General features: G+C 39.0%; 1 protein-coding gene across 1 annotated transcript; it reads right to left on the bottom strand.

The window, feature by feature from the left end:
* Positions 1–2,786: 2,786 nt before the first annotated feature.
* Positions 2,787–7,749, bottom strand: LOC113705737 (delta(12)-acyl-lipid-desaturase-like). The gene is made up of 2 exons (XM_072054061.1): positions 7,623–7,749; positions 2,787–4,111 (listed from the first exon to the last, which is right to left on the bottom strand). The coding sequence occupies exon 2, from the start codon at positions 4,073–4,075 to the stop codon at positions 2,930–2,932; it is 1,146 nt and encodes a 381-aa protein (XP_071910162.1). The 5' UTR covers positions 4,076–4,111; positions 7,623–7,749; the 3' UTR covers positions 2,787–2,929.
* Between the last annotated feature and the right edge of the window lie 16,796 nt (positions 7,750–24,545).

The following is a 24,545-nucleotide window of genomic DNA, read 5'->3' on the forward strand; positions in this document are numbered from 1 at the left end:
TCAAAGAGGAAAATACTAGATTCTAATAAATCTTTAGAAAGGCGTACAAAATTTCAGTTGATGGCAATATTGCTTGACTGCTAAATGCTGATTACTGGGTGAATGTTATTTTTTAAAAGAAGTTCTATCCACTACCGGACAAGTACTACTTCTAATTCAAAACAGGGATGCCTCGAGATTCGAATCATGAAACTTATGGTCACTTAATTAATTTTTTTTTTTTTTTGAAATACACCTAACTTTTTTTTTAAAACTTTTATTTTATTAGACCAAAGAAGGAATACAAGCGTGGGAATTCATTACATATGGGGAGAAGCCCCTGTTACCCTAAACCTGCAAAAGGAAGGAAAACCAAGCCTATCCAACTGGTATGCACCCGTAGCCAACTTAGGCAATTCATCAATCCCGTCATAGACAAACACCCCACACTGAGAATGAGCTGCCCCAGCATTTGCCAAAATGTCCGCGACCTTATTCGCTTCCCTGTAATAGTGTAGGACTTGAAAGCTCCCCCCGGTTAGGAGCCCAATCTTCCCCACCTCTACACTGATGGACCAAGGACACAAGCAGCGTTTCAGCAGAATCCGTTGCAACATCAGAGAGTCTGTCTCCACCACCACGTTACCACCGAAACCCTGTTGCTCACATATCCGCAACCCGAGTAATAATGCTTTGGCCTCAGCCTGTAAACTGGTACAACACCCAAAATAGCTGGAAAACGCAAATATCATACAACCCGAAGAATTTCGAAGGATCCCCCCTCCCCCACTCATCCCTAGGTTACCTTTTGAGCCCCCATCAATATTAAGCTTGACCGCGCCAAGCCACGGAGCCACCCACCGAATGTGACGCACGAGGAATGCCTCTGGCCTGCACTCCACCGACTCCAAAAACGTATGCCAGTCGGTCGCCCGATGTATCTCCCCGAATCTGAACCAAAACACATCCTTTAACTCTCGAAAGACTGCCTGACACACCTGTGCAGGTCTCTGCATGGATCCCTGGGACACCGCTGTACACCTTACCTTCCAAATATGCCAACAGACGAGAGAAGGTAATACCCGGAACACAAACCGAAGCTTTCTCGACTTCACCGGCTTAAGCCACCAACCCATCAAAGAAATAAACCTAACTAATGTTACAATCAAGTTAATTGTTACGGATGAGGCATTTTAGATAGGTTTTTCCTTTTTTTTTTTTTAATCTAAGTAAGAGATTTTGAATCTAAAACTTCTCATTTTTACTCCCTCCCCCGATACAAACCAACTCATCCCTCCCAGGTCTTTTAGATAGGTTAAATATTCTTTCACCAAATCCATATGTCTTGTGAATATTAGGGACTCTAAGGTTTAATTAGCCCAATTAAAATGGATTGGGCCAAGGTTTATTTAGATCAACTTATTTATCTTTAATTTATTTATATTTAAAATCAGTGATCACTGATCACTAATAGTAGCATTCATTAATTAACCTCTCGGGTTGAATTGTGAGGCCTCATATTCCCTCCTCTGGTTTTGCAAGAATTAGAGTCACCGTTACAGTGAAATTTTAGTGGTTAGTCATCACCACCAATTACTGGCTGAAATGATTGCATGGTGTAGACATAATATTTCTCTCTCAAACCCTCTCCTTGAGAATTAAGAATTCCAGTCACCATTGAAGTGAAAAGAAATTTGTTATTGAATGTTGCCAGAAATTAGTCATTGATCGAAATTTGCGACATAATCATACTATTTACAATTAGGATTTAGGCTCTGTTAAAATTTTCAAATAATATAAAATTTTTTTAAAAATACTCTAAAAGGTAGTCTAAATTTTTTTAATATTTAAAAAAATATCCCAAAATATATTTTAAAAACTCTACTACTCTTAAATATTCCAAAATATTTTCTAAAAATATCCCAAAATATACTCTAAAAACTTTGCTACAGTAAAATTTTTCAAAAACACATCCAAAAACTATGAAATATCATGATTCATTAAAATCTACACTAATATCTGAAATTACATCATTAAACACATATAGTTATCAAAAAAATGAAAAATAGAAACTCCAAATCTCAAGAATTAAAATAATATACACGGCAAAGCTCCAAAAATACCCAAAAGTAGCTAAAACATTTATAGGCCCACAAACATAAGTGCATGCCTCTAATTGTCAATATGTTAGTTGTCAATATGTTAATTAACTGTTTCAATTCTATATACTATGGTGAAATCCATCAAATAAATTTAAAGAATTCCGAATATGGAAAAATATCTTATAAAAGAAATTTTAAGAAAAACTATATAAAATTTGCTAAAAAATTTTCAAAGTTTAAATTACTGAATAATGTGATAAGAGTTTATTGGATTACATGTGATACCAAAAGCAATGGTAGAATTCCCCATGATTATATAATAATTAATTTTCAAGTATATAAAAATCATTTGTGGGGTTATACATACACAAAGTAATCACGTCATGTCATTGGGATTGGCATTTGGGCCCAAATTAGTCCAGGGAAGTCTTTGGGCCAGGAAGAGCAATAGAAACAGCTGAGAAATTAAACTGAAGAGTTGCATCTTAGTAGCCCAACTTTCTTCTTGTTTGTCAAACCGAAGAGTTGCGCCTTAGTAGCCCAACTTCACTAATAGAAATTAACCAGCACAGCAACCCAAAATAATTTTAGCTCAATGGATCAACCCACCTTTGTGGAACCTATTAATCAATAACCAATATGAACATGAGACTTGGTGGTATTTGAGATGGACTAGCTTTAAATCTTTTCCCACACTGTAGAAGATAAACAAAAACAGGTTTATTGGCACAAAGGTGGTTTTACACTAACTTAGACATGCATTTGATGAGAGCAAAAGAAAGCTACTTCTTTTATATTTCTAATAATAGCACAGCCTACTAGCTTTTGATCAGGATCGGATGATCTCATCAAAGCTTATTCTTGTACCAAAAAACACCCTTGCCTCCTTCATCTGGCTCAACATAAATGCACTCTTTAGCCTCCCTCCACATTGCCTTGTAAAATGGAGTGCCATCAAGTTGGTAGTATTCTCCAAGAAGTGGCTTGATTGCTTTGGTTGCCTCCATTGCATGATAATGTGGCATTGTTGAGAAGAGATGGTGAGCGACATGTGTGTCGGTGATGTTATGGAAAACCTTGTTCAGGACGCCGTAGTCTCTGTCAACAGTTGCCAATGCGCCCCTCAGCCAATCCCACTCCGATGAATCATAGTGTGGCAATGAAGGGTGAGTGTGCTGCAGGTACGTGATCAAAACAAGGAAGCCATTGACAATAAGCAATGGTACCCCATAGATGCATATCAGCCAGGCTAGCCCTTTAGCCATTGCGACACGGTAAAGCAGATAAGATGTTGCAATGACACCGACATCAGAAATGTAGATTTGAAGCCTCTCGCGATCATTGTAGATTGGGCCATAAGGATCATAATGGCATGCGAAACGGTCGTATGGTCTGCCTGAGACATTGAAAGCCAAGTACAAGGGCCAACCCAGAGTAAGCGTGATTGTGAGGGTAATGACTCTGCCTGGAGGATTGTTCAAGTACTTGGAATACCATGCCATCTTGGATTTTGGCTTTGGTACAAAGACTTCATCACGTTCGAGCGATCCGGTGTTGGAGTGGTGGCGACGGTGGCTGTACTTCCACGAGAAGTAGGGGACCAGAAGCGCAGAGTGGAGGATAAGACCGACTGTGTCATCCACCCATTGGTAGTCACTGAATGCATGGTGACCGCACTCGTGGGCGATGACCCAAACTCCAGTGCAAACGCATCCCTGGAAAATCCAATACACAGGCCAGGCAAGGTAGTTGTATGGAGAAGGAAGGAGATGAAAGTAAGTTGTGGCAATGTAGTAGAACAGAGTGACCAAGGTCAGGTCATAAACAACATAGGAGAATGAGCGAAGGAGCGATCTCTTGAAGCAGTGAGGTGGGATGGCTTTCTTGATATCACCAACGGTAAACGGAGGCTTTGAGTATGGGACTCTTTTGAGGGGGTTTTTCTTGTCTTCAGTCTTGGTTGTTGCAGAAGACATGCGGCCTCCGGCTCCCATTGCTGATACAAAGCCCTATCTGCTTAATAGCCACACCTGAAAATGGACAATGTGGATGATCATATAGCAGAGAAGCTTGAAGGAATGATTACATACTTTTTACAAACATTCTTTGCTTGAAATTGTTACAGTTTATTGCAAGCAAATCACTTCAATTATCTCCGTGCTAAATAGAACATCAAGACGATTAGTCATTAGACAGGTTCGTGGGGATATGGTCAAGGAAAAATAGTAACCACAGATTATTGAAAGGTCTGGGAAATTTCCATGTGACTAAAGAATTGAAAGAATGGAACTTTGCTTATCTTTGTAACTTCTCTTTTCCTTATCTGTGGAAAATTCATTGAATGGCTTATGGAGTGAAAAATTTTGCTATGTTGATCTATCCCTTGGGCAGAGAGATTCATACTGGTGGCCACTAAAATTTTCCTCAATCTTCTACCTTATAACTTCTTCTGGTGCAAAGACTGTCATCCATAAATAGCAGTTTTAAGGACCCTTCATCTATCAAAAACTAAGGGACCATACATACCAAAAGGCATCAGGGACCACCAATGTTAATGATGCTGTCAGATAATGTAGCAGCAATTCCACCAATCATGTTTTAATAGGATCTACGAAATCTATTGCCCATCAAGAAGATACACTACTAGGCCAGCCCTAAGTCCCTAACTGAACTTTTCTTTCCTGTGGGACACATCTTAGCACATCAGAGACTCAGCAGTGACCATACATTTCAACATCTCTTCATTTCAGCCTGGAGAAAGACATGCTCATTCTTTCCAGCTAATGACAGTGCAAATGAGAAGATTCTATTGTCTGGTCTAAAAATAATTGCGCAATTGAAGCACATTCTCTATAATGGCTGTGAGCTAAGGCAGCCAAGATGTCAAAATCAATCCAATAAGCAAAAAGTCAAGAATTTATACAAAAAGCTTTCTTCTATAATTACTGTCTATGAACAAAATACAGAACAAGCGAAACTGTCATTCGGGATGGGTATAAGCAATCTCTCAACACTTCTTTTCAGTAAAAAAACGTAACGTACCTAATCATAGGTAAATAATGATCTGATGTTTTCGATGAATTTAATTTCATGAGAACAAATGAACCTAAGGGTGTTCGTCAAATGTTAAAAAACCAAATTTAATACCAAATAGTGTTCATTAGAGTTAGGCACTTAATATAAATGCATGATAAACATGCAAGAACTCAATGAAAAGTTAAATAAATTGCAAAAATTTAACACAATGACTTATGATACGATCAATTCTAACATCAAATCAGATAGAAAAATGGTGCAGTCTGCCTGTAATACAGCATGAAAGTCAAAATCTTCAGCTTACAGATGGAACTTCACACTATTTAATCCAAAACAACTCAGTTCGCTTGAATGAATTTAATACAAGGATATTAACATATGAGTATTGACCTCCAATCTACCAAAAAAATCATAGTCCTGCATTATTATGCCTATAAGTTTTGAGTATAAAGTCTGTCCACGCAAAGGATCTGATGCCTTCACATAAGAAAGATCAAGACGGGCTGGATTTAGAATTTTCCTCACACATACCATGACTATTACACGCAAAAGATTTTCCTACACGGCCAATACAAATATTGCAAGAACTCCGTTCTTTATTAATTTCACTTAGAATTTGGACCATTTCATGTTTCAAAGCCGCCCAAGATTGATTTTTCTACCAACAAATGCCCAGCTCGATTTTTTTTTCTTCCCAAACATGGTTCATGTGTCAGAGATGACAAAGATGAATTATTTGGCCTGCACGAATCAGATTATGAATATATACAAGACAAGGTAGCCATAAGTGCCACGATTGACCCAAGAATGGACCCTTGTGACATAGGAACCACATCAGACTTCATCAAAGAATTGTTTAAAATTTAGTTCAATTCAATGTTTGCCTAAAGTATCGTAGTAAATCCCATAGACAAATCGTGTACGGTTGAAATTTTTGCCCCTTGAGACTACTCAAATCTCAAAAGGGGTGAAAGACTAATGAATGGTTTTTTCAAGCTACAGTTGAAAATGTGCTTTTCATTTTGTTAATGGTTTTTCCAAGCTACACTTGATTCAAACGTGCTTTTCATTTTTTTTTTTCTATGCATAGACAGTAACGAAATTCATCAAAACATTAAACGAGGGTTATCTTTTATCTTTTCAACGTAATAATAATTAATTGACCCCATCACCCAACTTTTTGGCTGCAATAATACAGATATTCCCCTGTATTAATAATTAATTTGGTCAATGAATCCTCCCTTTCTTCTGGAAAAGGGTAATTAGACTAGTGACAAATCCTAAAAGTTGATCAATTTCTTTTGTCTTTGCACGTAACAGGAGGGGGAAAAAAAAAGCTTATCAGAAAGAAGGGAAAATCTTGTGTAATAGCATAAATTGTAGGAGATTTTAATAAGGTTGATTATGGCATTGGAAAAATGTATACAAAGACTTAACATTTGGAATGATGAATGTCAAATTCATTTATAATTCCTCCATTCTCATATTTTTTTTCCTTCGCTGAAAAAATAAAAAGTGAAAAGCAATAATAGCTTGGAGCTAACAGCCAAAATGGGTGTTGAGATTTATGTAATATTATATGCATAAAAATCTAAAGCACAGCAAACTCTGTTCAATTGCAAAGACTTGCTTGGTAAACAAAAAAGCAAACTCAACCGCAATTTCTGCTTGTCATTAGAAAAGATAATAAAGAAAAAAGAATCCTTCTTTCCAAAGCAAAAGGACCCACATGCAACTTACACAAATCAAACAAAAAATCATTTACAATCCCAACATCCATTCATAAACAAGTAACACAACTTCCAAAGCACAAAAAAAATTAAAAAATAATAAGAAAAAAATCATAAAACCCCCGACAACCATAGACGTGTAATACTACAAATACTAAAGTATATTCCTGCCCCCCCCCCCCCCCCCCCCAAAAAAGATGGAAAATGATGACAATAATGTAGCCAGCAATTTTAACTTTTGTTTCACTTTTCTATCAGCCAGCTGCAAGAAAAACAGCCAGAAAACCGTCACAGTTTCATTTTCAAACATGTCGTTTTCCATTCCATTGTTTTGCCGTCCAACACTTCTGAATATTCAAATTCACATGCATTCATACAAACATATACTAAAAATCAGCCTACATGTTTCTGTTTGAGTTGAAATGTATTCATAAATATGAAAATTTCCAAAAAAGCTGAACAGAATCATAACCACTACAAAATATATGAGTGAAAAAGGGGGAAAGAATTAAAAAACAAAAAAAGAAGAAAGAAAGAAAGATTCTTGAATCAGATGAATTTTCTTCTTTAAACAAAAAAAAAGGAAATTATCTAAATTTAGAGATCCACCCATGAAGGAGGTAATGCAGATAAAAGTATTAATTATCTAATGAAAGAGTAATTATTTGACATGCATATTAAAAAAAAATCACTGCAAAAAATCAAGAAGGTGCATTTATTCATCAATAAATGAATATCTACACACATTATAGATAAGAAAACAAAAAAAAAGTACCTCAAAAGCGCTTCTTGAGAGAACGCTTTCGCTTGAAAACTTCTGCCCTCTTGCCTTCTCCTTCTTCCTGTGAAGAGAACAAAAGAAACAGAAAAGAGAAAGAAAGAGAGAGGCTTTTGTTTTTCTGAGTTTTTCTCGTTCACCTGAGGCTCTTAATATAGAGGTTGGAGGAGTGGGGCCCACTCCATGCATGCTTTGAACGCAACGGACAAGATTTGATTGCGTTGAGATACCACGCGGCTCAATGGACGGTTGAGATTTGGAAACGAGCATTATTGGAATTTGGTCTTTGGTGGGTGTGGTATAGAGGATTGAGATTTTGGGCTGAGTGTGAATTGACGAAAATGGGTTTGCATGGAATGAATGAGACCGAGAGATATTAGCCGTACATTCGTCGGGGCGAAATGGGCAAGTGGCGAAGCAATGGTTTTCACACGTGAACTGCTTAATTGCATGCCTTGGAACACGTGTGCCACCTCGTTAAGAGAGTAAAAAGAGCATTCGCCATATTTGGTAGAATATTTCCTTCCACACAAAGTATCTAATTACTAGTTTTTAACTTTTATTCTTTTATTCTCTTAATTATTCTTTAGTTTTCATAGCATCTTCTCTTTGGATTTGTAATCTTGTATCTTCCAAAATTGTATGAGTTAACTTTTATGTGATAGTGAATTTGGAAGGCCTTTTTTTTTTTTTTGGCTTTTTGGAAAGGAAATTACTAATGGCATTTTGAATTTTTATCATGTCAATCACACAATCTCATTTATTGTATAATATCAATCTAAAAAATTCTATGAGAAAGAGAATAATGAAAATGCTAAGAAAAGTGAAGTGTCATTAATTATTGTTACTTGGGGAAAATTAAAAATTTATGTATTTTGTAATATTTCTTCATTAAAGGTAAAGCTATGAGTTGCAATGAGTTAATGGAGTATGATTTAAATTACAAAAATAAATTAAAAATGGTCCACTTTTTTAATTTTTGAAATTTCATATTTGTGTTTATCGTTTAGAAATATCTCGATTTTAAATCCCTTTTTATACGTAAACTCTTTCAACAAATGAATTATATTGGAGAGAGAGAGAGAGGAAACACATAAAAGTTGGACTGCAATTTGGCCAAGAATTTTTTTTCTTTTTTGTTGAGAAATTTGCCGAGAAGATTTAATAGATCTATGTGGTGACGAGCTTTTCTGTTGTACTATACTGGATGCTCCATTTTTTCCACCGCAACTTGACTAATAAAACGACAATGGGGATTTTAGCAACAACCGCAGGTAGGAGATGGCCTCAGTGATGCCGACAGCAACAACCTCGTCTAGTGAAACGACAATACTTTTTTTTTTTTTTATTAAGGTACCAAAATTACCCTCCCTCGAATCAAATCAATTAACCTAAGTATTAGTGGTAATCTAGTCATGATTGATGTGCCATTGAAAAATTTTGTCTGTGGCATTATACGAGAAGAGTGCTCCGAGGGGATTTTTATGTTGGTGGGGGATAAGTTTTTTTGTCCTCCTCCGTTATTTACCAATGGATAATTTCTTTTTCGATAAAAAAATGATTGTGGTAGGATTGTTTCAACAAAAAAAAAAAAAAAAAAAAGTATGTGGTAGGATTCCACAAACTAAGTGTGTCCTTTTACATGGCACAACTAGAAAGTAGAATAATTCATTATGTAAGAAAGGTAATTAATCTCAAAATGTTGGAGCTCACAAAGCTATAATTGGTGGTTAAGTAACAAACATTTTAGTTTCTTTTTTATTTTCTATTTAAAGAGAGTTGGGACATTCAAATTTTATTTTCTTTTTTTTTTGTATTTAAAGAGAGTTGTGAATTAGCATTGTGGCTTGGGCTTCTTGCCTAAATAATCCGATGTTTATTAGAAATTTCAAAATTAGATGAAACTTTTGAATTCTTTCCAAAATAATGATTTTGTTAATTAAAATGATGACTTCAAAGTCACCTTTTCAGATGATGATTTTAAAGTCACCATTTAAGATAGCAGATGGCAACTTTAAGTGACTTTACAGCAATCAAAATAGGCGACTAAAAATTGTTCGATTTATTTTACATTTAGTTATGAAAGAGGCAAAGTATTTGAATTTGATTATAAATGTGAGATAAAGTCTCACACCTTGAGTTAACTTTTGGGATGGGACGGTCCAATAATCCACTACCAGTACCAGAGTTAGGTTATGACAACTCTTCCTAATAAACATGAATGAAAAATTGGTGATCCATCCTGATGTGTGAGGGAAAATCGGCATCTAAGATAATAACTTTGAATTCCCTCTTTTGAATGAAAAATGCTACATGCCTAGCCCCACTTTGCTTTTAATCCATCGCTGTCTATGGGACCCAAACTGCACCCTCGGTAAACACCTCCACCTCGACGCAGGCCTTGGGTGGGTTTGGTTCAACATAAACATGTTTGAGTAAGGGCGTGCAAAATCGAAAATTTTCAATTTATCAATCGAATTTGAATTGAATTCGAAATTTTGAATTTGATAATTTGGTAATTCGAAATGAAAATTGGAATATTCGATTTCGAATTGATCGAATTCGATAATGAGATTTTTCAAATCAGAAATTCTGATTTTAAATTCATAATTCGAAATCGAAATCGAAATTGAATTCGAAATTTCTATTTTAATTTCAAATATGTTTTTCATACATATATATATATATAATATATAATATAGCATTTATATTATAATAATAATTTTTATATTCATGAATTCGGTGAAATCGGAATTTCTATTTTGATTTCAATTTCATTTTCACACATATATAAAATATTTTTTATATATATGTAACATAATATTTATATATTAATAATAATTTTTTTATTCATGAATTTGGTGAAATCGAAATTTACCGAATTCCGAATTCAATTCGGAATTGGTGAATTCGAAATCGAAATCGATCGAAAATTCTGATACCAAAATTTCAAAAAATTCTGATTTCAAAGTTCTGAATTACCAATTTCGATTTTGATTTCGATTCACACCATAGGTTTGAGGTGCTCATAAAAAATATGGTGATGTTACCTAATTCAGCCTGATACATTAGAATAACAAGTAGCGCCGATTCACGGAATCCTACACACATCAGCCTAGGGGCACGCGCGCCAGCGATAAGTAATTCCTTCGCCTATTATAAGTGCTTCTCTCCTCCCATTATCCAGGTGACGGAACTCATCTCAATTCCCCTCAATCAAGCTTCTTAATACTTCAGAAGTTAATTTAGGCATCGAAATGACACTGAGGAAAACCTCATATTGCTTTGCCTTCGTTCTCGTTGTGCTGCAAGATTCGCGGTCGGCATTGCTTTGCTTGCACACTATCCGAACAATCAAACTTTTGAAGTAGGTCTTTTGAAGGGTTAATCACAAAAACTCCCCTAAGGTATAGCCACTTTTGCACTTCATTCTTTAAACATTATTTTTTATCATTTTATCCCCTAAATTATTAGTCAACACTAACATTGTGTAATGATGGCATTAAAAAGATATGGGTTAATCACACTTTATCCCCTTTAAATATAGGTCGTTTCTCACTTTACCCCCCAACGTTTGTTTTTCCTCAGTCTACCCCAAAAACTAACAGTCAACTCTAATGGACATAAACGAAATATTGAAAAGACAATAATATCCTTATGAAAACATTGAACAACCCAAAATACCCATGTACGCTGGTTTATGAAATGCAAGTTTCCAAAATTACCCTGAAATAATGGAGGGAAATTTCCCTCCATCTGGCATGGGACAGAAAAAGAAAAAGAAATTAGGGAACAGAACAGACAAAGGTCCCCTTTTGACTATGTCGGGTCACTTTCTCTTCCTTTTTTTCTTTGTCGGGTTACTTTCTCTTCACTGGTGCCCGAAGCCTTAGCAAAACGTCCACTAACAAAATTGAAAATTCTGGTGCAATCTTGAATGAAAAAATGGGTAATCGATGTCGGGTCACTTTCTCTTCCTTTTTTCCTTTGTCGGGTTACTTTCTCTTCACTGGTGCCCGAAGCCTTAGCAAAACGTCCACTAACAAAATTGAAAATTCTGGTGCAATCTTGAATGAAAAAATGGGTAATCGATGTGGTTGTTAACAGACGGCAGAATTGAATTTGAAGATTGTGAAAGGAGATTATGAGAGCTTGGGCAGATCTATGAGGTTCGATATTGCAATTTTTCTTGATTTTAGAAATTTCTAATTGTTAATCAATTTTATTGCACAGAAACAATGGTATGGGTTTTTTAATGACTGCATGGGCTTTAATATGTAGACAATTATTTGTTTGAAATCTGTTAGTGTGGTCCCTTAAAGTTCATAACAAGTCATTGTCGGGTTAGGATGGAAAACGATGGGTTTGTCTTTTTTAATTATTAATTTGCTGGATTTTTTGTTTATTTGGATGGTTATATGTTGGCTGTTAGATAGACAAACTAGGATTTTTTATTTTTGTGGGACAATAAAAGATACTTGCTCTGTATTACCTGTGCATGCACTAAAAACAATTACCTTTGTGTGATTACAGAAGAATGGACTTCAAAACCTATGTTTTAGAGGTTCACTACGGAGGCCATTTTGCCTATGTCCCAAAATTACAATATGTGGGGGGAGAAGTTGCTAATTTTGATGATGTTGACCCTGATTTGATGTCAATTTTTGAGTTAAGAGATGCTTTTAAAGATGCTGGAATATGACATGAAATAGAGGTGTACTATAGGGTTAGGAATCTTGACTTTAAGGTTGGTCTTAAACTGTTAAACAGTGACCAGATTGTTATAGAAATGTTTGAGGCAAATAGAACTCAAAACATCATACAACTTTATGTTGGTGAGATCCCTGAAGAAGATTTGCATGCTGATAGACCTGTTGCAGAGGATAATATTGAGGTTAATGGTAAACAAAATCTAAATCCTAATGCTGATCAACCCCCAAAATGATGAGGCCGAAAGTGATGCTTCAGATGCTTCACAGGAAGGTGATAGGGATGGTTGTAGGGAAGTTGAATATGACTCTGACTTTGATTTTTTCCTAGATGGGGATGATTTAAATGATGCATGTGACCCTATAGATAATGTAGAGAGGGATGGTGGTGAAGTAGATTGTCACCTAAAACAGACTGATTATGCTAAGTATGTGGCACTGATTAATGAAGAATATAATGCATACCTTAACTCCAAAGGTCATGGAAAACTGGTCGATGATGAAGATGTTAGTGATGATGAAATACTTAAACCAGTTTATGATTCAAATGATGAAGGCATGGAGCATGAATTTCCTGAGTTTAACATGGAAAGGGATCTAAAAAATCCTGAATTGACTGTAGGCAGAATTTTTAGCAATATTTATGATTTTAGAGCTGCAGTTAGAATGTATTCAATTTTGAATGGGTTTGAAGTTACCTTCACTAAGAATGACAAAGATAAAGCTGTGGTTATATGTTCAAATAAATGTGGATGGAGAATATATGCTAGTGGCTATAATGGAAGCAAAGTTACACTTCAAGTGAAGTCCATTAAAGGCGTACCTCATAGATGTCCATGGTCTTTCAAGAACAAGAGTGCAAATTCTAGGTGGCTGTCTAGGATGTTTATGGAGGAGATTGCTGACCATCCGGATATGAAAGTAAAAGGGTTCAAGAAGAGCATAAAAAGGAAGTATAACCTGAACTGTACAAACTCTCAAATGTATAGAGCAAGAGAGAAAGCAGAGGAAGCAGTGAAAGGGTCATGTGCAAAGCAGTATGCAAGATTAAGAGACTATTGTGCTACACTTTTACAAAGAAATCCAGGTTCAGTGGCATTTATTGTAACTGAAAAGTCCAATATTTGTAAAAGTCCAATCTTCATGAGAATGTTTGTGATGTTTACTGCACAAAAAGAAGGTTTTGTAAATGCATGTAGGCATGTAATAGGACTGGATGCATGTCACCTTAAGGGGATCATGGGAGGACAGCTTATGTCTGCAATTGGTAGGGATGCTAATAACCAGATGTTCCCAATTGCTATGGCACTTGTTGAATCTGAATGCAAAGATAGTTGGGGGTGGTTTTTGGACAGACTTACTGATGCCATTGGCACTCCAATTGAAAGGGGTTGGGTGTTTCTATCAGATAGACAAAAGGTCAGCACCACTACAGTCTGATTTACTTTCCTTTATTCCTCACTCACTCCTTTCACTAGTTCTGTTATTTATGTTTTTATGTCAGGGATTAATTGATTGCATTGAGAATAAGTATCCTGGAGTGGAGCATCGATTCTGTGTTAGACACATGTATGCTAATTTCAAACTGAAATTCAAGGATAAGCACCTAAGAGATTTAATGTGGGGGGCAGCCAGGGCTTATTTACCCTGTCATTATGAAAGCAAAATGAGAGAGTTACATTTAGTAGCCCCAGAAGCACATGCATGGCTTAGTTCCATACCAGCTAATGTGAGAACCCGTAAAATTCTAATATTTTTCCTAGGGTTTATTTCCCCTTAATTGCATGTTTTCTGCATTTTCTGGCTTAGGAATATCTTCCTGGTGAATTTTATGAGTAATTATAGTTTTTAGATAATTTTTCTAGTATTGGAGAATTTTTAGAAAATTAAGAATATATATTGGACGTGGGACCCACTAGTGCGAAAAGTTCGAAAAAATTCGGCCAATAAGGTTAAGTTTCGGATACTGTGTAAAATTTATCGGGTGTTAAGAGATAAGTAGAGAGTGAGATTTGATTGATTTGAGAGGAAAAAGAAGTGATAAGATTGCATTAATGAGGTGACAAGTGTCACCCTCTTATTGGTTTTACTTTAAGATTTACTATTCTAATTTTTGACTTTTTTTGACCAAAGGTTAAATATCTTAAAAATTGCACAAAAATCACCATTTTCTTTCACCTTGTGGCCGGCCCTCTCTCTTGCAAGAAGGAAGGGAATTCTTCAACATTTCAAGCTTCCAACTAGTCCAAATTCACCAAACCAAGTGTTTAAATTGGTTTTTACTCCATACAATCCTTCCTTTTAGTGATAGTGAGTGCTTTAGTGAAGCTTTTTGGAAGAGCTAAGGTATCCAACATCTTCCTCTCTCTTGTTTGCTTGGTAAGTGATGCTTGAACACCCTACTTCACTTAATGATGCTTAAATGGTGCCTAATGGGACCTAAAGTGATGGATTATGTGATTTATTTCTTGATTTGAAGTGATGTAGTGAAGTTTTTATTTTTTTGAGGAATTTTCTGATTTAATATGAATGTGATGTTGTGATCATTTATGATGGTTGATAATGAGGGGGAAAGACTCTAGTAGGTGTGAATTAGTGATAATAGCAACTAATTTTGGCTTTGGAGTGAATTGTGAAATGTTAGGGTTTCAAAACCCCTAATTCTGTCCGGTTTTGGATCATAGGGTTAGAGGCCGAATTGGACTTTGCTCAAAACATGAAAGTTGTAGGTATTGATGAGTTTGAAGTGCCTGCAAAATTTCAGGTCATTTGGATTAGTGTAGAATGAGATATGTTGATTTTACTGTTGCTGTTCTGGGTTGATCAGAATGCGAAAACTGCACTTGTAATTGGCCATTTTGACTGGAATTGCTTTGGATTTAGGTGTTAGTGTCTTCTGATGAAATGTAGCTGGATGTCTTAGCTACCATATTCCTTTGGAATTTCGGCATTTGGACCTGTATAGACTGAGTTATAGTAATTACAGCATTATGTGATTTGTAAACCTGTTTTGGTGGTTCCGGTTGAGTATTTGGCACATTTGACCTAGTTGTGCTAGGATTTGGACTGAGTGGCCTTCTACATTGTTGTAGCCCTGTTCCATAGCTTCGAAACGGTGGGTCTTACACCCCCATCCGATAATCATAGTGAAATTGACGCCATTACCGCAAAATAAGGGCAAAACAGTTTTTCTATTCGGGGCCAAGACTAATGCTATTTCTAATTTCTGGTTTGCTATCATGATTTTTTTGCATATGAGACCCTATTGGGGTTGTGTTCAGCATTGTTTTATGACTCGTTAGCGAGTCTCATTGTATTTGCTTGCTTGTTCTAGGAGGAAACGATGGTGCACGACGTTCGTTTAACGACGGTGCATGAAACATCATTTTCTCACTTGGTGAGTATACTACTCACTTAAATGTTCTAATGTGGCTTTGCTATATGTGGTTGTGTTGCCTTGAAGGCTTATTTGGATATTGTAATTGATTAAGGTGAGGGTGTACTTGACCGCTCTCACCCCTTTTGATAGTATCACTGATTGTCTACTGTTTCACTGTCTTACTGAACTTGATATATGAGTCATTGCATTCCATTTCATGGAAACTGATTTGGTGTTGTTTGGACGAATGTCCAACGACCTTACTGCATTACTGAGCTCAACCCCGTAGGTAGTCAATTGAATCGAACCGGCGAGGGGTTGGTCGTGAAAATTGACATGCCTCGGGGACTGTACTGCGGAAATGGGCTCCTGAGAGCCGTCCGTATCCTTTCATTGATTTGATTTTCTTCTTATTTGCATACTTGAACTGAACGGTTATGTTTATGTGATCTTAGCTGCTATGGTGGTTGTATTCTCACTGGGCATATAGCTCACCCCGTTTCTTTTGTTTTCCTTACAGGAATATGATTCTTTTGGAATGAATTTTGTTAAATGGTTGCCGAATGAACTAGATGAATGCCTCTTTTGTATTGTATATAAAATGGGACCCTAAATGTATCATTAGGGCCGTTTTCACTTTTGTTTTGACAACCCACATATGTAGTGACTTTTGTATCACTTTTAAATGCCATTGTGGCTCGTAAATGGTTAATGTTATGTTGTATATGTATTTCGATGTTTGGTTGGGTTTCGGACAGGTCGGTTACCATTCCTGGCCGACTCTGGATTTCATTTCTTTTATGTTGGGTTATTTTGCCCTTTTGCCTTGTTTGCGCGCATTATAAGTTTCAGAACGTGATAGATCGCTTTATACTGCACCGTTAGTCCTGGCGAGAGTTGGGCACGCAGTCCGCTAACCTCTTTGGTTCGCCTTAGGGGAAGGTGGGGCTGTCACAGGTGGTATCAGAGCCTAGGTTTGAATTAGCTTGGGTATAATAGAAGTGCTTGACTTGAGGATTCTATTGCTTATGCCTATTAAGTGTATTCATGTTATTCCTTCCTTTGCTATAGGATGGATGCGAGTGGTGACCCTAGTGCTAGTCCTTCGGGAGTGAGACCTCCCAGAGCACTCCCCGTGATCCCATATCAGATACGATCAGGAGGGGCCGTTATTCGTTGGAGCCCGTCTAACCGTCTCCGACGGTGCGCTTGTAAAGAGAAGTATGCCTATCCGAACGACCTAGTATTGGCGGTAGCAAAGGAGCGTAAGGAGCTTGCTAAGGATAACACTAAGTTGGAAGCTGTGGTTGCTACGTTGGAAGCTGAGGTGACTCAGGTTAGGGCAACCAACGAGAAGCAGGCGACACGTATCAAGGAACTAGAATATGACGTGCTCGAGGTCGAGGACAGAGTTGATGACCTATGCGACCAATTGAGGGATGCACGGGAGCGCGAGGTTAAGCGAGCTCGCAAAGTCAGGGGTCGTGCTGAGGCGATCCTTAATCTGTGTGACGACGGGCTCGAGGAGTCTAGCGATGAGGCCTCATATGCGGGGGCCGAGGCTGGGGAGGAGTCTACCCCGTCGCCTGGATCCCAGACCCCGGCGACCGACTAGGCCTTGATCTTTAGGAATCTTTTGGATAGTTGGTGGTTTTTGTATGTACATAGGGATAGGGATAGAGCCTTAGCTAACCGTTTTGGATGTAGGGTTAGCTACGTGTAAATCTCTTTTGATAGGCCAATCCTCGGGGGAATCGTTTGTGTTTGTACGTGCTTTGGCCGTACTTGACTTGACTGATTGTATATATGTGTTTGGCTTGTATGTATGTGTGTTTGTAATCATGTTTGCAATGTATAAATATGTGTTATTATGAAAGTTTTGCGTGTTACTTACATGCCTTATACTGCTTTGGTTTAGTACTTTTGCCTAGACCGAGTGAAACCCATGGAAGGTACACGGAGTGGCCGGGGACGCGGGCGCGGTGTTAGACAACCCGCACCGGTTAGAGAAACGGGGGAAACCTCTACTGGACCCAATCCTGAACCGCAGATAGACCCGAGTGTGCAAATAGCCGCTGCTATGCAGCAAATGACAAACCTACTCGCACAAGTAGTGCAACAACAGGGTCAGAACCCAAACCCTAACCCCGGAAACCCTGGCCATCATATTGAGAGCGAAGATAGAGCTCTAGAACGTTTTCAAAAGTTTTTCCCGCCAAAATTTGTTGGGGGACCCGACCCTGACGTTGCTGAGAAATGGCTCGAGAAGATGGTTGATATATTTGCAGCTCTATATTACCCAGACGAACGGCAGGTGACTTTTGCCGTGTTTCAACTCGAGGGGGCTGCCCGTTCCTGGTGGAACGTAATTAGGCAGAAATGGGAGCGGGAGCAGACGCCTAGGACTTGGGTGAACTTCATCCGAGAATTTAATGCAAAGTTTTTCCCTCCTCTAGTCCAGGAGAGGAAGGGGGACGAGTTTATCCGGCTCCGGCAAGGGGCTCAGACTGTGGCGGAATATGAGAGTCAGTTCACCCGCCTGTCTAAATTCGCGCCTGAGCTAATCATGACTGAGCAACGACGGGTTAGGCGCTTCATTCAGGGTTTGAACGTTGAGATCCAGAAAGACCTCGCGGCGGCTCAAATCACCACGTTTAGCGAGGCAATGGAAAAAGCCCAACTAGTTGAGAGTGCACGGCTGCAGGTCCGAAACTTCCAGGTTAAGAAGCGTGATTTTCCTGGGAGTACGTCTGGACAAGGTGAGAAGAGCACTCCTTCTAAGTTTGGACGAGGAACGGGTAGTGGTCGACACTCTGGTTCGGGTAGAGGGACTCCATTCAGGGATGGTCAAGTTGGGCGTGGACAAATGGGCAATGTTCAGAGTGGCTCGGTTTCGGCACCTCGCGGTCTCTGTGGGCACTGTGGGAAAGCAAACCACACCGAGGATAACTGCTGGAGGAAACAGGGTAAATGTCTGCGGTGTGGAAGCGCGGACCACCAACTGGCTACATACCCGGTCTTGAAACAAGACGGAAAAGGGAGCCAACCATCGTCGAGGACCAATACTGGACCAGCCAAGGGAGACGGATCCAAACCTAAAGTTCCAATTAGGGTGTATTCCTTAGAGCCCCATCAGGTTCCAGAATCTTCTGAGGTTGTAGAAGGTACGATCCCTATTTTCCACCGCTTTGCCAAAGTTTTAATTGATCCTAGTGCCACTCATTCGTTTGTTAACCCTGATTTCATGTGTGGCATCGATATAAAACCTGTTAGTTTACCATATGACCTAGAAGTTAGTACACCTACGGGAAATCAACGTTTGGTGACTAGTATGGTTTATAGGGATTGCGAGGTTTGGGTAGGTGAAAGGAGATTTTTAGGAGACCTAATTAGCTTGTCCATTAAGGGGTATGACGTGATTCTGGGTATGGATTGGCTAGCCAAATATAACGCCCAACTGGATTGTAAAATGAAGGTAGTAGAATTTCGCATTCCTGGCGAGGCAACCTTAAAGTTAGATATAAGGGGTAGGTTAGCCTCATCTGCTTTAATCTCGGGCATACGAGCTAAGAAACTGATAAGTCGAGGGGCGCAAGGATTTTTGGCCTTTTTAATTAATACCCCTACGGATAAGTTAAAAGTGGAAGACGTGGCTATAGTGAGGGAATTTTCGGATGTTTTTCCTGATGAGTTAGTAGCCTTACCGCCGGAAAGGGAGATAGAATTTCGAATAGACTTGTTACCTGGAACCTCACCTATCTCAAAAATCCCTTACCGAATGGCGCCTGCAGAACTTAAGGAGCTTAAGTTGCAGTTACAAGATCTGTTGGAGCGGGGATTCATTCACGAGAGTTGATCTCCTTGGAGGGCTCCTGTTCTATTTATAAAGGAAAAGGACGGGACCTTGAGAATGTGTATTGACTACCGGGGGCTGAACAATGTTACGATCAAGAATAAATATCCACTGCCCCACATCGACGAGCTGTTTGACCAGCTGCAAGGAGCGGTGGTGTTCTCCAAGTTGGACCTCCGGCAGGAATACTATCAGTTGTTGATTAGGAAGGAGGACATACCGAAAACTGCCTTCAACTCGAGATACGGGCATTACGAGTTCGCCGTTATGCCCTTTGGACTGACTAATGCTCCCGCCGCCTTTATGGACCTAATGCATAGGGTTTTTAAACCCTATCTAGACCGATTTGTTGTTGTGTTTATCGATGACATTTTGGTCTACTCTAAGAGACGCGAGGAGCATGAGGAGCATTTGAGAGTGGTGTTGCAGACATTAAGGGAACATCAACTGTATGCCAAGTTTAGTAAATGCGAGTTCTGGTTGGAGAAAGTAGCATTCCTAGGGCACGTGATCTCCCACGAAGGTATTTCGGTGGATCCGGCGAAGGTAGAGGCCGTGACCAATTGGAAGAGGCCAGAAAACCCCACGAAAATTCGCAGTTTTCTAGGGCTAGCTGGGTACTATCGAAGGTTCATTAAAGATTTTTCCAAACTGGCAGGACCTTTAGCTGACCTGACGAAGAAGCATGGCCAGTTTATCTGGAACGGCCGATGCAAAACAAGTTTTCAGAAATTAAAGAGAAGATTGATCATGGCTCCAGTACTGGTCTTGCCAAATGGAGTTGACGGGTTTGTGGTTTATGCGGACGCGTCACGAGAAGGCCTAGGATGCGTTTTGATGCAGAACCGGAATGTGATTTCTTTCGCTTCTAGGAAGTTAAAGCTTCACGAGCAGAACTATCCGACTCACGATCTGGAACTAGCTGCAGTTGTCTTTACACTGAAAAAGTGGAGGCATTATCTATATGGGGTGACCTTCGAAGTGTACTCGGATCACAAAAGTCTTAGGTACCTTTTCTCCCAGAAGGAACTGAACATGAGGCAACGAAAGTGGATGGAATTCCTGGAAGATTACGACTGTACAATCAATTACCATCCGGGAAAGGCAAATGTGGTAGCAGATGCCTTGAGTCGTAAGGTGCAAGTAGCAGGGTTAATGATTAAGGAGTGGGATTTATTAGAATCCGTGTTCGAGTGGAGACCCTGTCTTGGGAGCCATAAGGTGATATTTGGCAATATTAGGGTGACCTCCGCTTTATTGGAACGCATAAAAGGGGCACAAGGCGACGATTTGATGGTACAGAAATGGAGAGAGAAAGTGGATAAGGGAGAAACTACGGACTTCAATTTGAGTCCTGAAGGCATTTTGAAATATCGAAACCGAATAGTGGTACCGAAGGAAGAGTCGATGAGAATGGAGATTCTGGAGGAAGCTCATCGGTCCAAGTATACAATCCATCAGGGTAGCAGCAAGATATATCAAGACCTGAAAGGAACCTATTGGTGGGACAATATGAAGAGGGAAATCGCTCAGTACGTGCAGAAATGTCTCATTTGCCAACAAGTGAAAGCAGAGCATCAAAAACCGTCGGGTCTGTTACAACCCTTGGAAATACCCGAATGGAAGTGGGAAAACATTACAATGGATTTCGTTTCAGGTTTACCGAGGGCGCAAAGAGTACATGATGCCGTTTGGGTGATCGTGGATCGATTAACCAAATCGGCCCATTTCTTGCCGGTGAACATGAAGTATTCAATGGACAAGTTGGCCCGACTATACATGGACGAGATAGTAAGGCTACACGGTATTCCTGTGAGCATCGTCTCCGATCGGGATCCACGGTTTGTATCTCGATTTTGGCAAAAGTGTCAAGAAACCCTAGGGACTAAACTCAGTTTGAGCACGACCTATCATCCTCAAACGGATGGCCAGTCAGAACGGACAATTCAAACTCTCGAGAACATGCTACGAACGTGCATCCTGGACTTTGGAGGCAACTGGGGTCAACACATGACTTTAGTAGAGTTTGCGTACAACAATAGCTTCCATTCGTCGATCCAAATGGCTCCGTACGACGCTCTCTACGGACGCAAGTGCCGGTCACCGATTTATGGGACGAAGTTGGCGAAAAGAAAGCACTAGACCCGGCAACCATTCCATGGATGGAAGAGGCTCAAGAGAAGGTCAAATTGATAAGACAACGGCTTCAAACAGCCCAAAGTCGACAAAAGAGCTACGCGGATAATCGAAGAAAAGACTTGGAGTTTGAAGTTGGAGACTACGTATTTCTCAAGATCACACCCTTACGAAGTCTTACAGCGGGTAAAGGAAAGAAGCTTCAACCGCGGTACGTCGGACCCTACAAGATCCTGCAAAGGGTAGGAGCGGTCGTGTATCGACTGGAACTGCCATCCAGTCTCTCTTGAATCCACGATGTATTTCACGTCTCGATGCTAAAGAAGTACCATCCTGACCCATCCCATGTCTTACAACCGGAGGAAATTGAAGTGGACGAATCGCTTGCCTATGAAGAGAAACCAGTCCAAGTGCTTGATCGGAAAGTCAAAGAGCTCAGAAACAAGCGGATTCCGCTAGTGAAAGTATTATGGAGAAACCATGGGGTAGAGGAAGCTACCTGAGAAGCGGAAGAGGAAATGCGAAAGAAGTATTCAAACCTTTTCGGGAATTAAGGTGAGAAATTTCGAGGACGAAATTCTTTTAAGGGGGAGAGAGTGTGAGAACCCGTAAAACCCTAATATTTTTCCTAGGGTTTATTTCCCCTTAATTGCATGTTTTCTGCATTTTCTGGTTTAGGAATATTTTTCTGGTGAATTTTATGAGTAATTATAGTTTTTAGATAATTTTTCTAGTATTGGAGAATTTTTAGAAAATTAAGAATATATATTGGACGTGGGACCCACTAGTGCGAAAAGTTCGAAAAAATTCGGCCAATAAGGTTAAGTTTCGGATACTGTGTAAAATTTATCGGGTGTTAAGAGATAAGTAGAGAGTGAGATTTGATTGATGTGAGAGGAAAAAGAAGTGATAAGATTGCATTAATGAGGTGACAAGTGTCACCCTCTTATTGGTTTTATTTTAAGATTTACTATTCTAATTTTTGACTTTTTTTGACCAAAGGTTAAATATCTTAAAAATTGCACAAAAATCACCATTTTCTTTCACCTTGTGGCCGGCCCTCTCTCTTGCAAGAAGGAAGGGAATTCTTCAACATTTCAAGCTTCCAACTAGTCCAAATTCACCAAACCAAGTGTTTAAATTGGTTTTTACTCCATACAATCCTTCCTTTTAGTGATAGTGAGTGCTTTAGTGAAGCTTTTTGGAAGAGCTAAGGTATCCAACATCTTCCTCTCTCTTGTTTGCTTGGTAAGTGATGCTTGAACACCCTACTTCACTTAATGATGCTTAAATGGTGCCTAATGGGACCTAAAGTGATGGATTATGTGATTTATTTCTTGATTTGAAGTGATGTAGTGAAGTTTTTATTTTTTTGAGGAATTTTCTGATTTAATATGAATGTGATGTTGTGATCATTTATGATGGTTGATAATGAGGGGGAAAGACTCTAGTAGGTGTGAATTAGTGATAATAGCAACTAATTTTGGCTTTGGAGTGAATTGTGAAATGTTAGGGTTTCAAAACCCCTAATTCTGTCCGGTTTTGGATCATAGGGTTAGAGGCCGAATTGGACTTTGCTCAAAACATGAAAGTTGTAGGTATTGATGAGTTTGAAGTGCCTGCAAAATTTCAGGTCATTTGGATTAGTGTAGAATGAGATATGTTGATTTTACTGTTGCTGTTCTGGGTTGATCAGAATGCGAAAACTGCACTTGTAATTGGCCATTTTGACTGGAATTGCTTTGGATTTAGGTGTTAGTGTCTTCTGATGAAATGTAGCTGGATGTCTTAGCTACCATATTCCTTTGGAATTTCGGCATTTGGACCTGTATAGACTGAGTTATAGTAATTACAGCATTATGTGATTTGTAAACCTGTTTTGGTGGTTCCGGTTGAGTATTTGGCACATTTGACCTAGTTGTGCTAGGATTTGGACTGAGTGGCCTTCTACATTGTTGTAGCCCTGTTCCATAGCTTCGAAACGGTGGGTCTTACACCCCCATCCGATAATCATAGTGAAATTGACGCCATTACCGCAAAATAAGGGCAAAACAGTTTTTCTATTCGGGGCCAAGACTAATGCTATTTCTAATTTCTGGTTTGCTATCATGATTTTTTTGCATATGAGACCCTATTGGGGTTGTGTTCAGCATTGTTTTATGACTCGTTAGCGAGTCTCATTGTATTTGCTTGCTTGTTCTAGGAGGAAACGATGGTGCACGACGTTCGTTTAACGACGGTGCATGAAACATCATTTTCTCACTTGGTGAGTATACTACTCACTTAAATGTTCTAATGTGGCTTTGCTATATGTGGTTGTGTTGCCTTGAAGGCTTATTTGGATATTGTAATTGATTAAGGTGAGGGTGTACTTGACCGCTCTCACCCCTTTTGATAGTATCACTGATTGTCTACTGTTTCACTGTCTTACTGAACTTGATATATGAGTCATTGCATTCCATTTCATGGAAACTGATTTGGTGTTGTTTGGACGAATGTCCAACGACCTTACTGCATTACTGAGCTCAACCCCGTAGGTAGTCAATTGAATCGAACCGGCGAGGGGTTGGTCGTGAAAATTGACATGCCTCGGGGACTGTACTGCGGAAATGGGCTCCTGAGAGCCGTCCGTATCCTTTCATTGATTTGATTTTCTTCTTATTTGCATACTTGAACTGAACGGTTATGTTTATGTGATCTTAGCTGCTATGGTGGTTGTATTCTCACTGGGCATATAGCTCACCCCGTTTCTTTTGTTTTCCTTACAGGAATATGATTCTTTTGGAATGAATTTTGTTAAATGGTTGCCGAATGAACTAGATGAATGCCTCTTTTGTATTGTA

Source organism: Coffea arabica, chromosome 1c (genome assembly GCF_036785885.1).
Source record: "Coffea arabica cultivar ET-39 chromosome 1c, Coffea Arabica ET-39 HiFi, whole genome shotgun sequence".
Taxonomy (NCBI): domain Eukaryota; kingdom Viridiplantae; phylum Streptophyta; class Magnoliopsida; order Gentianales; family Rubiaceae; genus Coffea; species Coffea arabica.

Excerpts from the sequence above, each read along its gene's own strand:
- LOC113705737 (XM_072054061.1), bottom strand. The coding sequence starts at position 4,075 with ATGGGAGCCGGAGGCCGCATGTCTTCTGCAACAACCAAGACTGAAGAC.